We start from the raw sequence: 16,032 nt of genomic DNA on the forward strand, positions 1-16,032 counted from the left end.
CTCAGCAGCCCAGTGGACCAGTTGGAGGTTGATGAGTTTGAGGAAGTTTTATTTTAAAGTGGGCCCAAAGGGAGTGGGAGAAGCTACTTCTCCTCATCTGAAGGCTTGTAACCCAGGCTGCTCAAATCAGCCTTTGGCCATAAGCTTCCAACAGCAGTAACACAATGGACTGTTTAAAGGTTATTTTATTAAATATCTTCAGTTCAAGGTTTCATTGTAACAAAGCTATGAAGGGTCTACCAACATTCAGAACAAACACTAACTATTTTTAAATTATTTCTATGTCATCATGCAAAAATTCTGCATCAAATGCCTTCCATTTCCTGTTTAAAAGGTGATTTTTTTTTTTTTTTATAGTCTATTGTCTATAGATGCTGACATTAGCCCCAGAAGAGGAATAAGAATGCTAAGAAGTGGGGCTGGAGCAGCCATATGAAGCTATGGGTCTTAATGAACTCTAAGACCATTTGTCTTCAAGCCAGCAAAACCAAACCCTGTGGTGAAGGCGTCTGCGTGCTGGTACTGCAGGCTGCAGGGCAAGAAAGGGCTGGGGCCCAGGGGCTGAGGCATGCATGAGGTGCTCAGAGGAGCCTGGCTAAACCCAAGCACCAGCACCTGTGAGTCTGCTCTCTTCTCAGCTGGCTCCAAGGTAAACCTGTAGCTCTGCCTCTTCTCCCAGCTCCTGTGCTTCCTGAAGATAGTTCAGGAAGCTGGGATTTACCCACCTTTCCCCCAATAGTGCAGATATTTGTGCAGATAAGTCTGCATAGTTGTTCTGGGGGAAACCAAGGCCATGACCAGTTGCTCCTCCATTATCTTCTCTGCTATCTGCTTAGGGTATAGATAGATCTTTCCTTCCTGGAATGGAACTCCTTGAGCACAGAGAGGGACAATGAATGTAGGAGCCTTGGCTCTGGACACCTCTTTTGGGTACATGCAGGTGAGGGGGGGTGATGCCCATGCAGATTGTCCAGCAGTAAGTCATATACTTCAGTTGGTCAGTAGAGAGGCCTCTTTAAAGAGAACATCTCTTCTTGCCAGAGCAGTCAGGTCAATCTCAAAGACAGGTAAAGAGATGGGCGTGCAGCAAGGGAAGAGTAAGAAGGGAGGCAGTCCTGAGGGCAGCCTGAATGCATAGAAACAACCATCAACTCAATCCCGCTGCCTCACTCCTCCCATCCCACAGGGGCACTTGGCAGAGGGCCCAGGCCCAGATGAGGGTCAGCACGGGGACCACCACAATGAAAAGTCAAGACAAAGATGGTCCAAATCAGCACAGAAACAGAACTGCCAAAGGCAGCAAGGGGAGCCCTGACCAGGGCCTGGCTCTCTCCTTGCTAAGTTATAAGAAAACAAACACAAAGCAAAGCAGCAACCCCTCCCCTTTCCCAGCTGCAGGTATTGGGCCTCAGTATCAGGGCCCACGTGCATTGTGCATCCTATAGAAATGGATGAGTAAGTGAGTACATGTCAGACTAACACGAGGTTTCTCAACAGCTTTGTGGCGGACACACTTCTGCAGCACCAATTCTCTTCCTTTCTACACTAAATGGAACAGTACAGCAACGTCCAGGCCCTCAGTCCCGAGGCCACTGCTTCTCAGCTGCCTCCACAGCAGGCTGGGAGCTCTGTGTTCTCTCACAAGTAGGTCTGATGGCCACGATGTTCTCATCAGCCTCATTCTAGGCGCTATGCAAGTTCAGAAGAAGTCCATTCCTAGACCTGGGGCAGGCAGGCCACCTCAGGGGCTGCAATCACATCACAGCCCCTAAAGCTCTGTCAGAGTTCTTGCCTGGTCCCCTGAGTCCACGGAGGCCAGAGGCCGAGCTCACCTCTTCAGGGCTGGTGGGTGAGCCGGCTGCTCATGCCAGGACGGGTGTCACACAAACTCCTGCCTTCTTGCCAGCCCAAGGGCTATCGGTGGTTTTAAAACGCATCATGGTATGGATTCCATTTTTTTTTTAAACAATCTTTTTTTCTTTTTTTTTCTTAAATGTAAAAAACACCTCGGTACAGCAGAGACAGACACGAAGGGCGGGCGGGAGGGCTGCATGCAGGGGCGTGCATTGGCTGCTGCCGCTTTGTAATTTAATTGTTTTAAACCTCAAACGAACAGGACTGCCGCTGTCACTCAGGCCCTCCAGAGCCACTGGCTGCGAAGGTTTGACCTCCGGCTGGGATCTCCTAATGCCCCTGTCAAAGAGGACAGACGTGGTAACAGAACAAAGGACAATAAGCACACAGATGAGTTCCAGGGACTTAAACACACTAGACACGTGGCCAAGTCTGCCTGAGAAGGTGGAGGATGGGGGAGAAGCTAGCATTTAAATATAACATTGCTTCACATTTGCTAAGCAAATGCTTTACTTCTGAGTATCTTATTTAATCCTTACAACTCAATGAAGTAGGTACCACTCTTTCTCTCTTTTTTGACAGCTAAGGAAACAGGCTTAGGGTAGGGAAGTAACCTGTCCAAAGTCACCCAACTTAGAGTCCTAGGGCCAGACACAAGTCTGTCTGACAGCCTTTGCCACTCCCCTGGGATGATCCATATCTCTTCCCCTAGTGCCACTTCTCAACCTCCTCTTCCTCCTCTGATCCCATCTGTCCCCCTCCTCACCCCCCCCACCAGGTGCACCTGTGGCTGAGCTCACTGCAGCGGTGCAGCAGGGGCTCCTGAGCAGTGATAGTGGACATTGAGCCACTTGCCATCCCGGCGGTGCCAGACCCGGGTCTCCTCCGACTGGCTGGTGCGAGGCCGACCCTGCCCATCGATGTACTGGGTGAGGCGGATGTAGGCGATGCAAGCTGCGTCCTCCCCAATCACGTGGACGTGCGGGTTCAGGATGGTGGTGTGGATGGGCTTGCTGTTCTTGGATAGAACTGCAGGGGGCAAGGCAGAGTGCAGTAGGTAGGAGGGCATCAGGCCTGGGCACTGACATTTTCCTCCCAGCCTGCTCTTCCAGGTCTCACCCTCTTTTCCAGCAACCGTTCTGGGAGTCCCTAAGTCCCCCATACACCAAAGGCCAGGAAACCCCATAACAGTAGTCTCAGTTATCCAAATGGAAGAAAGAGGTGGAGAACAATGATAATAGCAACTACTACTTTAATCAGACATTGCACTAGGGGTTTTACATACATAAACTATTATTTCTTGGTCAATATTATTTTCTTTATTATGAAATAATGAAGCAGGCTCAAGGAGGTTAAGTAATTTTCCCAAATCACACAACATTTGAACTCAGGACCATCTGACTCCTAACTAAAGCCTATGATCTTTCCATTCTTCCAGGCCGATGTTTAGATTTCGTAAGGGTTGGCTTGTCCCTAACTGGCTGCAGAGCAAAATCAAGAGCTTAAGATTTCAAAATTGATTTGTGATTTGGAAAAAAAAAATGTCCAAAGTTAAAATAGAATCACCAAAGCACCAAGCTCAGGATATTCCTAGGGTTCCCAGATTCTGCTGCGGGAAGGCCAAAAGAAGTTGGATTGCCATTATCAGCGAACACTGTGAACTGTGTTGCTTTTAATGAGATTCACATTTTGATTCATTTCAAATGTTAGACAGGGTCTACCTGAGACCCTCCCTAGGGCTTCTATAATCTCTGTAACTGCTTCTGGCTAACAGAATTACTTAGATAGCCAAGGGTTTACATTTGCAGCCGACATGGAGAGGATGGTAGTTAGTAGAAAAAAACTGTGACAAAAAAAAAAGCCACAAAAAAACAAAAAACAAACAAAAAAACAAACAAAAAAAAAACCTCAGGGCAGGATGGGGGAAGGCCCAGGATAAAATGGGAAAGAAAAGAAAAAAAAAAAAAAAATAGGGAGGAGGAGGGTGCTAGAAAGTGGAGAGAAAGACAGGAGGAGGTGGTGATTCATCTTCTTATTCCCTGGAACTTCCACGAACTGTCCAGAGTCCAGAGTGTACAGCCCCTCAGCCAGGACTACTTCCCTCCATATTCAGGAGGCCCCTAGCCACAACTTCTGATCTCACAAATCACCCACAGTGCCCTGCTACTTGCTTGTACATTCTTATCCTGGTTTTAATTTCCTCTACTGTGAAATCTATACATACAGAGCTTCATTACTACTTGCTGACGTCATCTCAACCTAATTTCAGTGGTTTCCAGTCATTGTGGAAAGAGGTGAGGCTTAAAGAAATCGTGACCCTGATTGTGCCACAAAGCAGCTGCAGAATGACGGGGCACGTGGGGCTCTGAAGCAAGTCCTTCAAAGGTGTCAGTTTAAGACCATCCTCAGGGCACAAGGAAGCAAACACATAGAACAAGGTGCAGCCAAGCAGGTCAAATAAGGGAAAAGCAGGCAACTGGGAAGAGGAGATGGTGAGCAGGGACAGAGGCAAAGGGGGTAAAGGGTCAGGCAGGAGTATATCAGCAGCACGAACCCACTCACGATTCTCAAAGTAAAACTTATGGAAATCCATCCCCTCCACGAGGTTACCAAGGGCCTCGGGTTCAAAGGAAGTGAGGCCTGGATCGCAAATCTTCCTGCAGAAAAAAAAAATAGCCTGTCAGTCTCCTATAGGATTACTTGTCTTTCTTCCTTGTCAGTGATGTCTGTCCTGCAGCATGTTAGCTGCGGGCTAGGTCTGACAAGATGGCTAAGATCTTAGGGTCTTACCCTCTCAGCCCACCACCAAGACACCATGGCAGGGGTGGGGAATGGGGGTGGGTGGGGGTGGGGTATTATCATAGGGTATCTATCTGGGAGGGATTCCAGCCCAAGGGCCTGGTATTTAATTCAAGCATTGTGCCCAAGGCCCAGCCTTCCCTTTTCCCAGGGTCCAAGCTGATTTTGGGGAAGAGGGAAGGCTTCTAGAGTTGACTTGGGTCTCAAGGAAATGGGTCTCTACTCACGTGTAGGCTTCAAAGTCCCCATTGTTGATGGCCTCAATCAGTTGTTCTGTGATCTTAATGATCTCCTGTTTCCGCACTGCGGGGGGGAAAAATCCAGCAATTTACCTGCACGGGATTGAGGAGCTCCCAAGTGACAGAGAACCCTCCCCAATCCTTCAGAGAATCCCCTGTGATCTCTGTGACAAAGACATCCCTCTTCTCTGTCTTTAACATTAAGGCCCTCTGCAGAAGAGTGAGCCCACTTTTCTCTTCATTCCTTCTCTGTTGTCTGTAGAGCTAATGGCCCCCTCCTCCTGAAGCCCACCCACTGGTTATGGCTCCCTGGCCTTTGTCTCCCTCTCCATCAACAACCAGGATGCAAAAAACACTCTTGTCTTTTACAGTTGAGGAGCCTAGCCATCATGAATACTCTGACCAGACTCTCTACCCCATCCCCAGCACATTCAGCCTAAGAAGCATCTCCTGATATGGCTGTTTCCACCACCCACTTACTTCTCTCACCTGAAGGGGCTCAGTCAGGTCTCAATTACCACCACCACTACACCACCCCAGCCCTCATTCAGTGGTCCAGAACCTAGTCGTGGGCAACAGCCAGCCTGAGAGCAGAACCTAGCCAAGGATGAGGGCTCCACAAGGATGAACAGAGCCCTGGGACAGATGCTTAATTCTCTTTACCCTGCTCATCTCCTCCACAGGGCTTTTCTGGGATAAAGGATCTTGGAACTATAAACACTCTTTTTAAACAGAGCCTCTCACCAGAGAGATGGCTCCATTTACCCTGGACGAGCCTTAGAATAGCTCTAAATCTCGTACCAGCTCTCATGCCAGGATGCGTCCCCCAAGAAAACTGAGACGAGGTTCAGAATGACAGCAGGCAGAACTGGTGCCCAAAGAGCCCCCCACCTCCACCCTATCCAAAGTCAAGGGACTTTTGGTGGCATCCTACACTCACAGGCAGCTCACTGACAGGGAGCACCACTATCAGCAGAGGCCACCAGGGTAAGAGAGGGCTCAGGCTGAGCTCAGGCCAACCCTGACCAGAGCCCCGGGCTGGCCCAGGCCACAAGCCTTTCCTCACAGGAGCGAGAGGCTGCAAGACAAATGCGAGCATTAGAACAGCACAGCCAAGAGGCACAGCTGGGAGAGGGCAGTGCAGCCAAAGATACAGCCAGGTGGTGGCCCCATAGCCACCAGTACTGTCACGGAGGCAGCTCCAGGTGAGTAAGCAGCATCTTAGGGGAACAAACGAGCTGTATCCACTTTCTAGAGGCAAGCAGGTATGTGAACACACACACACACACACACACACACACACACACACACACTCATACACACCCCCTCTCCAACCCACCAAACCCATTTGCAGGACCTGACTGGGGCCCTAAGGGTGAAGAGGATTGTGTTTAGAAACTTTAAAAGGACAGATAATAGAAGGAAAAGAAGCAGACAAAGGCATCCTCTACACAGACACAACTTAAAATAAAAATATGAGCTACCATTAATCCAGCAAGGCATCATATCAAGACATTCTACTATCTCATTTATTTTCATAACAGTGCTATCAGGTAGGTGCTATTTTATTCCCATTATACAGATAAAGAAGCTGAGGCTCTGGGAGGTTTAAGCTACTTCACACATTTTGAAGCTGGGATTTAAACTCAGTCTGTCTCACTCCAAGCCTCATGCTCTTAATATGATGTGCTGAGCCTCAGGAAACACCAAATCCCAACACGGTTCTTGGCTTATGGCAATTTCACCATCATCCCCGCTCCCACCACCTTTGACCTGATTTCTGACTCAGCCTTTCTTCCTGGCTCGTTGCTGAGGCAAGGCCCACTGAATATCCCAGTGGCTTTCTATTCCTTCCCACAATGCCATGTTCTTCCACCCACTCTTCTTTATGTCTTTGGGCTCTGGTCCCAGGGGCCCCTGCCTGGTATTAACAGCACCTCCAATCAGCTCCCCCACCCAGCAGAGGCCGAGCTCCCCAAGCTTACTAAGACAGATAGCTGGGCTGGGCTGACAGCTCTGGGGGGTATCCCTGAGGGGCTTCAGGACGAGCCAGGGAGACAGAAGCCAGATTGTGCCTCCCTCACACTTACTGGCTGAGGAGCAGAGAGAAGGCTGGGGCTGCATGCCTGCAGAGGGGGCTGTTCTGTCCCGGGAGCTCCGTCCTTCAGGCACCGAGCTGCCATTCCCAGTGCGGAGCGGGGCAGCTAGCCAGCCAGGGCAGGGCAGGGCAAGGCAGAGCAGCCAAAACAAACAGAACAAGGCAGGTGAGCGAGCAAGCCAGACAGGACCCAAGCCCGTGGCACTGCAGAGCTGGGGCAAGGCAACGCCTCGGGCTGCTGTGGACACTGGACCACATCCCACGCTGCCGCCTCTGCCAGAGAGGCCTCCCAGCTGAGAGCCCCGGGAAGGTGCACAGACTTGGGCTTGTGGCTTACAGAGGAGCCTTCAAACAGACTGTACAAGGACCCCTGCTCCCAGGGAAGATGTTCTAGGGCGCTAGGCTACAAGGTCAAGAGCCCAGCAGTGAAGGAGCCACTGACTCCACCAGCATCACCAGAACTGAATTGCTCTGGCCTTAATCCCAGCAGCCCTAGAGGTACTGTTGTTTATTGCTTTATACATTTATGCTCTCTATTTTTTTTTTCGTTCCCAAAGGTTTATTGCCCCCTTACTGCTCCTGTGTGTGTTCTCTTAGCTCTGTCCTGCAGCATTTCTCCATCTTTTCTGAGAGCCTGGCCTCAGGCCACTTACTGTGGCAAAGGGAACAATTCCAGGAGGCCAAACCAAAGAGCAGGGCAGAGATTCCCAGGGGTCTGGCCTGCCACGCCCTCCCACACCCCCTGGCCCTCCTGGCCAGGCCCAAGCTTAGGGTGGTGGTCCTCACAGGACCACCTGGATATGGCCAAATGTGGTTCTGGCTCCATCATTCATGTCAAGACTTTGTGATGAGAGTGACTGATCCCAACGTGCCCAGGACCGTTCTAGTTTTAAAACTGAAAGTTCCACATTCTGGGAATCACCTCAGTCCTAGGGAAATTGGGACCATTGGTCACCCTACTAATGACTCACTATATTTAAGGGCTACTTCTGCAGGGGCTCAGGATGTCCCTGTACAGCGATGTCACATCATTATCAGCAACAGGAACAGTTCTCTGAGCCCTGGCCCTGGAAAGGCTTAGGAAAACCTCTAGGTTAGCTATTCCAGACCTGGGGTCAAAAAAGAGAAGCCTCTTGCCTAGCCCAGCCAGGCCAGACAGGGACCTCACAACCCACAGAGAGTAGCTTTTATTCCAAGCCCTCTCCTAGAGTCTAAGGAGTCACCATTCTCAGTTCTGGGGACAGACAAGACAGGTGCCCCACTGGAGCCAAGGTACCAGGGACACTGCTAGGGTCCCTTCCCAACCCTGCCAGCACCTACCTTTGAGGTCTTCATCTTCTGTGGTGGTGTTGCAGCTCTCTGTGGAGCCCTGTAGGCCAAAAAGAACATGTTTCTATAACACTCAGGCCCTTGGAAACCAGAGAAACTGAGCAAAACAGAAGCAGAGTATGTGCTCCTACAGGAGGTGCAAGGAAGAATCATAGGAAGTTCTATTTTCACCCTTGCCATCTGACTTTTATAACACCCTGGGTTCCCAGATCCCCTCCCAAGTCTTCCCCAACTCAGTAAATGACAATATCTATCTTGTTGTTAAAACCTACAGTCACCTTCTAGGTTTGATTCTAGGTTGAATCTTTGCTTTCTATTTTTTAAAAATGTTTATTCATTTATTTTGAGAGAGAGAGAGAGAGAGAGAGAGAACGCACAAGTAGAGAGGGGTGGTGAGAGAGGAGAGAGAGAATCCCAAGCAGGCTCTGAGCTGTCAGCACAGGGCCCGATGCGGGGCTCGAACTTACAACCCCTGAGATTGTGACCTGAGCTGAAATCAAGTAGGAAGCTTAACCAACTGAGCCACCCAGGCACCCCTCTTTCTCTTATATCTTAATTATCCAATCTAAATTCAAATCTCTTAGTTCTACCTCCAAAGTAAGTCCTGTCTCTTAACTCTTCATTTTTTTTTAAAAAAGATTTTATGTTTAAGTAACTCTACACCCAGTATGGGACTCGAACTCACTACCCCAAGATCAAGAGTCACATGCTCCACCAACTGAGCCAGCCAGCCTGGCACCTCTACCCCTTCTCTTTAAATGCACAGCTACTATTTGATTCCAAGTTACCAACATCTGGGACCTGAACTACAATAGCTTCCTGGGCCCCCTGCATCCATACTTGCCTACCTCCCTAAAGCTCTTGCCCATAACACAGCCAGAGGGGCTTTTCAAAGTGTAAATTACACTATATGACTCTCCTGCTAAGAACCTCCAATAGCTTCTCCTGACTGCTGGAATAAAATGCAAACTACTATGAAGTCCTACGAAGCAGGCCTGCCTGCTTCTCCAACATCATCACCCTGCCCCCCTTCCCCCTGCCCCCGCCACTCCCTTCCCTCTTCCCTGTGCCACCCGCATCCTCCCCCCCCCCGCCCCTTCCCCCCCTCCCCCCCATGCCACTCTCCCCTGGCTCCATGCTCTAGGCTCTGCTTCATTTCCTCTGTTCTGTATACATGCTAAGCTCCTACACTTGCAGCCTGCCTGTCTACGGCATTCTGCTCCAGAGTCAGCCCAGCTGTCTCCTTCCTATTGTTTAGTTTTTAGCTCAAAAATCACCTCTTGAGGGAAGTTCTTCCCTGACCACTTAATTAAAGGCCTTGTTCACCCCCCCTTTTTTTACTTTGTATCATTTTCTTCATAGCATTTACCACTACTGGATTTTATCTTACTTATTTGGTTTTTGGTTTATTATCTGCCTCCCCCACACCTGTGGAGAGAGATTTTTATCTTGTCATGAGTAGTGAAAATAAGACAAAGTTACTGAGGGCATAGAGGGGGAGGCAATGGAGGATGTTCTAAGGGTCTGGTTATACTCTAGTCTGTTTTTCTAGCTAATTGCTGCCATTTAAGCCTCACAAGTCATGGAGTAAGATTTAATTATTATTATCCTCAATTTACAGAGAAGCAAATTGAAGTGCAGAGCACCAGAGTGACAGTGGCCCCAGATTCAAACCCAGGCCTGCCTGACTATAGAGCCTGAAGTATACTGCTGTCCAGGAAACAAACAGATGCACGGTATTCCCAGCCTGGACTCCACACATACTGTGGCCTCGAGGTGTGGCCCGTCATCTGCCATCTTCAGGACCCATAGACCCTGTGATCCAGCCCACCTGTTTCCTGCTGATCCATAAAGCAGGAGACCAGCTCAGGAGCCACTCACCTTGATCCCATCTGTAGCATTGTGCACCACGGTGGTTTGTGGCTCCTGTGAGAGAAGATGAAAATTACCCTCTTGACCTCAGGACAGACCTACAGCTTTTCCCTGAGGGACCCTATCCTTATCCCATCACAGACCCTATGATGACCACTGAGGCCTGCCCACCAGCCATTCCCACAAGACAAAATATCCTGGCTCAACTGGGTCCCAGACAGCTGGGAAACCCCAGATTTAGGGGACAGCACTGGCTGAGAAAGGAGGAGAGGCCTGGCACTTAACAAAAGCAGGTACCAGGGAAGCTGAGAGGTCAAGGGCCTCTGTTCCTGATTCCTTGATTCCTGCTAGATCTGAGTGTTCTTTCCCACGGGACAGGTACACTGGAGGAGCTGTGGGGCTGAGGGTCCAGGCCAGGTGCTGCCAACAGCATTCATCAAGGAGTATGTAGGAGGAAGGGACACAGGGAGAGTAGACTAGTCTCCCAGAAAGACCCAGGATGGCCCCTCAGCAAGCTGAGCCCAGAGAGCTGCTTGCTTTACCACCTTTCCCCAGAGTTCCTGTCCCTGTTGTGCCATAAGGCAGCACGAGGGTCCGGGTCTGCAGGCACAATTATCCCTCCTTCTCTCCCAGTCACCCCCCATGCTAACTCTCTAGTTAGCCACCACTAGCAGAAGGTGCTCTGGGAGCACACAGTGCCCCCAGCATGGGGCTCTCCAGGAACTCAGAGACCTCAGCACCATCCAGAGGTAAGGGACCCCAGCCCTCCTTCTTGTTCAAGGCTTTGCAAAGGAGAAGCCGAGGCAGATTTTACAAGGAGCCTCTAAGAACCGAAGTGCAGGTCCGAAGAAAGCTCCTACCCTCTTCTTTTATAAGCCACTCACCTTCCCGGCTCCCACAGCAGACCCATGGGGGCCCAGCCTGGGGCTGAGAGGTTTAGCTGAGAGCCCTGACCACTCTTCCCCCCCAAAAGCGAAAGGAGCAGGAGCAGCAGTTGTGCAGTGCAGGAAGGAGCATGGCCACATGGGACAATGAGGGGAAGGGGCCCACAGGGCAGTACACAAAGCAGCCTGCTCTATAGGGACTAGAAGGAAAGGGCCAAGGAGGCCTGGGAGGGAGGGCAAGAAGAGGAAGGGAGAAGGAGCGGGAGGCAGCCAGGGGCAGGGGCGGAGAAGCCGTAGTCAGGAGGTACCATGGCCGTCTGCAAGGGCGCGGGCTCTTGGGCTGGGCTTACGAGACTGTTTTTGTTGTTGCTCTGTGGCTGAGACAAGAAAACAGATGGTTTAGTTCCTCTAGAGTTACCAAAGCTGCTCAGGTTCGACTCCCAGACCTCCCTTGCCCCCCGGCCTGGCCCGGAGGAGCTAGGCCTGAGGTGGCCTCCATAATACTATGTGGATGGGAGCAATGGTCGGAGAGATGATCAATCCGAGGAGGGGAGTATTGGGAGAGGCCCAGAGACCTAGCTCTGGAAGCATCCTTAAGGTGGGATTAGCCCAGAGGCTTGTTTTAAAGCATCTCTCCAGAAATCTCTGCTTATGTCAGATGCCACGTCACTGCACAATCATACTTCGCTCAAAGAAATTCAGGATCTTCTTATTTTACAGGGAAAAAGAAGGGTGGTTTATAAGAGAGCAGAACAAAATTCAGAAACTCTGGGTCCCCTATCTGTGGGCAGTCTCCTGCTGCCCTTTCAACCTGCCACCTGCATTTCCTTTCCCTTAAAACATCAGCTCGGAGCCTGATCTGAAAAGAGGAGGAACATGAAGAGAAAAAAAAAAACCTCGCCTAGAAGATGGTGGCGAGATTTCCTCGCCTAGAGGAAAGGGGGGGAATGTGACTTTGGATACAGAATGCACCCACTGCCCCCAGGGAGCAGAGACAAGGCTATGCAGTTGGCACAGATATATTTTCTGCCTGATAAATCTTGGATTTGCTCAACTGGGAGTGAGAGCAGAACTCCAAGGCAGGGCAGGTGAATCCAGGGTGGGTGGCTGTGGCTATGGTCCCAGAACCCAGCCCCCGGGAGAGTAGGCTGCCTAGCGGGCCAACATTCCTAACAGCAGCAGACCACTGGGATATCTCCTTGCCTTTTGAAATGTTATACTGAATGGCACAGCAAGGAAGGTGGGGGAGGATGGTGAGGAAGGAAGGAGGCTGATCTCCGGGGTGGGGGAGCCATATCTATAAGAGGCTCTTTTGCCTCTTACAATCCCCTCTGCTTCTTATGATACCCTCACCAATGTACTCAGTATCACTGGGAGTCCCAGTGGAGCCAGTGGCCACCAAAGAGCAGCCTGATGCCTGCATGTTCTTCAAAAGACAGAGAGACAAACATGTAGCTACCATCTCTGTGCAGGGCACAAATGAGGACACATTGGCAGTTAGGATGTGCTTCTTCCTTCCTAGGACACACACAGAAAGCTAGCAAGACTGTCCTACTTCTTCTTGACTGGAGGCTTCTTTTATGGCTCCTTAGACCAGACCTGAAGGCATCCAACCCTAGCTTGCTGTCAATGGCTGACATGTCCCCAAACCCAGTGCTAGGCATGGAACCTTAAGCCAGGTACCAAGTACTACCAGACTCCACTGAACTCTGCAGGCTGGAAGAGAGGGGTCCCAGGAATAGTCAGGACGTGGGTCTAAACTCACATAAACTCTGCTCTCTTCTATTCCCCACCCCCCTAGCTCAGCTACTAAGTCTGACCTGTTTGGGACTCATTGGATAAGGCTGCCTTCCCTGCAAAGCCTAGCTGAGACAGAGATCTTGGCAGGGAGCAAGAACTCCAGGGTGCCCTTAAGCCTGCCATATCTGCAGAAGGCTGAGATGTCACCCAGGTGGACCGACCTCTGGCTTTAATGGATGGTTTCATAACAATTCAGGCTGCTGTGCTCCCTCCCCTTGGTGGTCTGTGTCCCATGAGAAAGAAAGGTACGCTCTCTGGATTCTTTCAGCTGCTCCTCCTGAGGGGTGGGTGGGGAAGGATGAAATGTTGGGCACAGCCTGTTAATGGGCACTTGCATAGGGGAAAAGGCCGAGAGTAAGGCTCAGGGCTGTGAGCCTACAACCAGGTCCTCTGCCCACCACACAGATGCCCACCAGCTGCCAGTCTGTAGCAGGAGGCCCCAGTGAGCAGGGCCTCTCCTCCTGAGCAATAGCGAGTGAGGGTCTCTCCCTGTGACTGCCACCTGGCTCCGAGTCCCTCCTAGCTTCACTTCCTGCCCTGGGCTGCTGGAGGCAGTCCAAGCTCTGCAGCAGGGGGTGCCATACCATACATTCCGATGCCCGTTTTTTAGGTCACCGGGAAACCTTGGGCAATGGCCCCTGCTTGGCAGGACAGGCCACACTTGCCCACACAGCACAGACATGCAGTGAGGATGAGTGAAGCACACGCACATGGCAGAATGGGTTTGCGTGGCTGGCAGGCGGGCACGCAGGCAGCATGGAGGAGGCAGATGGGTGGGCAGGCAAGGCTCACCATTAGGTGCACGCTGGAACTCGACTTCCTTTTCTGGACACACCACAGCGAAAGGGAAAGAGAAGGGGAAAGAGGAGGTAAGAAGAGAAGCACAGAGACGCCGCAGGTTAGTGCAGCAGCGCGGGCTCTGCCTCAGGAGGAAAGAGTGGAAGAAGGAGACCTGGAGCCCAGCACCAGAAGGATTAAAACAGCACCTAGACCACCAGGCACACAAATCCCTCCAGACCCTGGGAGAAGACCTCCTTTGCTGTCAGGTTCACAAACACAGATTTAGTATATTCTAAAATGTCTCAGCATTGCTCAAAGCTTTGTGAAGAGATTAACTCACAAGTTTATGAAGGTAACATTTTGCTGCAAATTGATAGGTTTGGGCTTACAAGGCTGGCTCTCCTATAAGGTTATTTATTTTCTCTCATTACTAGGTCTGCCCAAAATTTGGGCAAGCAGCTACCAGGTAAATAGCAAAAGCCACTCGGGGCCATCCTCAGCTTTAGAGACATTATACTTCTGAACCTAGTTTTTTTGTTTGTTTGTTTGTTTTTTGCCGCACCCCTATACTGCTTTTCAGATAAAAATGTTGAGCTTCTGAAAATCATCTGGTAAACAGTGAATTGGTAGCATCCCTTTCTTTGTCAGTGTGGCCATGCTCATTTATAAGACTACAGTATCTCACTGCATTTTGGAATTAGTGGGAAATGGGAAAATAGGAGTGCTGGTGATTAAAAGTGCGGTGATGACAAAGACATCAAGATGTGAACCAGGGGGAATGTTGAAAGCAGTGATTCTTTAGCCCTCAGCCAGATGCTCATGGACTTTATGCTCAGATGTGAAACAAGAGCATAAACATAAAGACCACATGGAACACTGAAAGTACATCTCAGAAGGCTGTGTCTAAAAGGTGAAAGCACTTTATAATTAGCTTGCTGGGAGACAGAAGTACCCTTGGAACATGTCCTATCTGTTGTCTGACTACTATTCTAGGCACAGTGAACATGTCAGATAAATGCTCCTTTCCTCAAAAGCCTGCATTCTACTTTAGAAGACATCTTCAGGACGGTATTAAATTGAAAAGAAAGGGACTACAAGTATTGAAAAGGATTGAAAATTACATCTAAAGGAAAAGAAAGCCTAAATATAATTGGGCTGCTTCTGCTTCTTTTTTAAATTTATTTTAAATTAAAAAAATTTTTTTAAGTTTTATTTATTTATTTTTGAGAGAGAGACAGAGTGAGTGAGTGGGGGAGGGGCAGAGGGAAAGGGAGAGAGAGAATCCCAAGCAGGCTCTGTGCTGTCAGCACGGAGCCTGACGCAGGCCTCGAACTCACACACCATGAGATCATGACCTGAGCCGAAACCAAGAGTTGGACTGTTAACTGACTGAGCCACCCAGGGGCCCCTCTTCTTCTTTTTTTAAAAAAATCATCTCTGTGCCCAATGTGGGGCTAAACTCACGATCCTGAGATCAAGAGTTGCATGCTCTACTGACTGAGCCAGTCAGAAACCCCTAATTGGACTTCTTTTGCATTAGTCTTTCATTTATGCCCAAAAATGAGATTTTACTTCCAAAATTATTCCTCAAAAAGAGGAAGGTGTGCTACATCCATACTTATCCTTTTATCCAACTAGAGTGTTTACAATGTGAGGGAAGGTCCATCTTTTTAATCTCCTCTGCGCCTAGCAAAATGCCTTAAAGTTAGCATATGATCAACAAACTTTTGCTGAGTTGAACTGGGTTTGTGGACACTGGTTTCTCCCCAGGCTAAAGCAGAGCACAGGTTTCTAACTTGCCCAGAATCACTGGAGTGAAAACTGCAGGAACACTGACCAGGCCTAATCTTGGTTCTTGTGATTTTCAGGAACATGCTGTCAAGCTTTCACCTGGACTTCACCTTAGGTAGAGCACTTTCTATTGTCTGCTTCACCTAATGGGGAGTAAGTTCTCAATTCCAGCTGCCTCTCTTTTTCCTAAACTGTCCTGCAGGAAAACCTAAGATAATCCTCTTCTACCCAAGGGCTAGTTTCTACTGGGTTAGTAGACTTCTTTCAGTTCCTCTCTCCATCCTTTCAGGGCTTTGCCCTCAACCATGTATAGTTGAGCTCCTCTCAACCAGCACACTGCAGCACTGTTTCAATACCAGATCATTTTTAAAGAATCACATCTCACTTTTATTTAAAAATTAAATATTTATTTAAAATTTGAAATCAGAAAAGGGTTCAAACCTACTTTCCATACTTAAACAAATATTCAAATAGTACTTAAGGAAATGGCTATATCCCTTGTTTTTTTCTTTTCTTCCTTTATTTTTTTAAAAACTGGATGGCCATTCTGGCCTTGGGGCTAGTCCTCAACTAGAGGCCTCTCAGG

The 16,032-nt window shown here is 49.5% G+C and overlaps 1 protein-coding gene across 8 annotated transcripts in view; it reads right to left on the reverse strand.

The window, feature by feature from the left end:
* Positions 1 to 167: 167 nt before the first annotated feature.
* CAMK2G (calcium/calmodulin dependent protein kinase II gamma) overlaps positions 168 to 16,032 on the reverse strand; it is a 55,942-nt gene continuing 40,077 nt past the window's right edge. For 2 of the 8 annotated variants that reach the window (XM_042960914.1, XM_042960917.1), the window contains 8 exons: positions 11,384 to 11,452; positions 10,201 to 10,245; positions 8,311 to 8,359; positions 6,983 to 7,096; positions 4,881 to 4,956; positions 4,417 to 4,511; positions 2,639 to 2,883; positions 168 to 2,193 (listed from right to left, as the gene is read on the reverse strand). In XM_042960914.1, the coding sequence (XP_042816848.1) occupies positions 2,651 to 2,883; positions 4,417 to 4,511; positions 4,881 to 4,956; positions 6,983 to 7,096; positions 8,311 to 8,359; positions 10,201 to 10,245; positions 11,384 to 11,452 (681 nt within the window). In that variant the 3' untranslated portion in view covers positions 168 to 2,193; positions 2,639 to 2,650. Of the gene's footprint in view, positions 2,194 to 2,638; positions 2,884 to 4,408; positions 4,512 to 4,880; positions 4,957 to 6,982; positions 7,097 to 8,310; positions 8,360 to 10,200; positions 10,246 to 11,383; positions 11,453 to 16,032 lie in introns of those variants that run through there. The other 6 variants (XM_042960912.1, XM_042960918.1, XM_042960913.1 and 3 more) reach the window with 6 other exon arrangements.

Source organism: Panthera tigris, chromosome D2, assembly GCF_018350195.1.
Source record: "Panthera tigris isolate Pti1 chromosome D2, P.tigris_Pti1_mat1.1, whole genome shotgun sequence".
Lineage (NCBI taxonomy): Eukaryota > Metazoa > Chordata > Mammalia > Carnivora > Felidae > Panthera > Panthera tigris.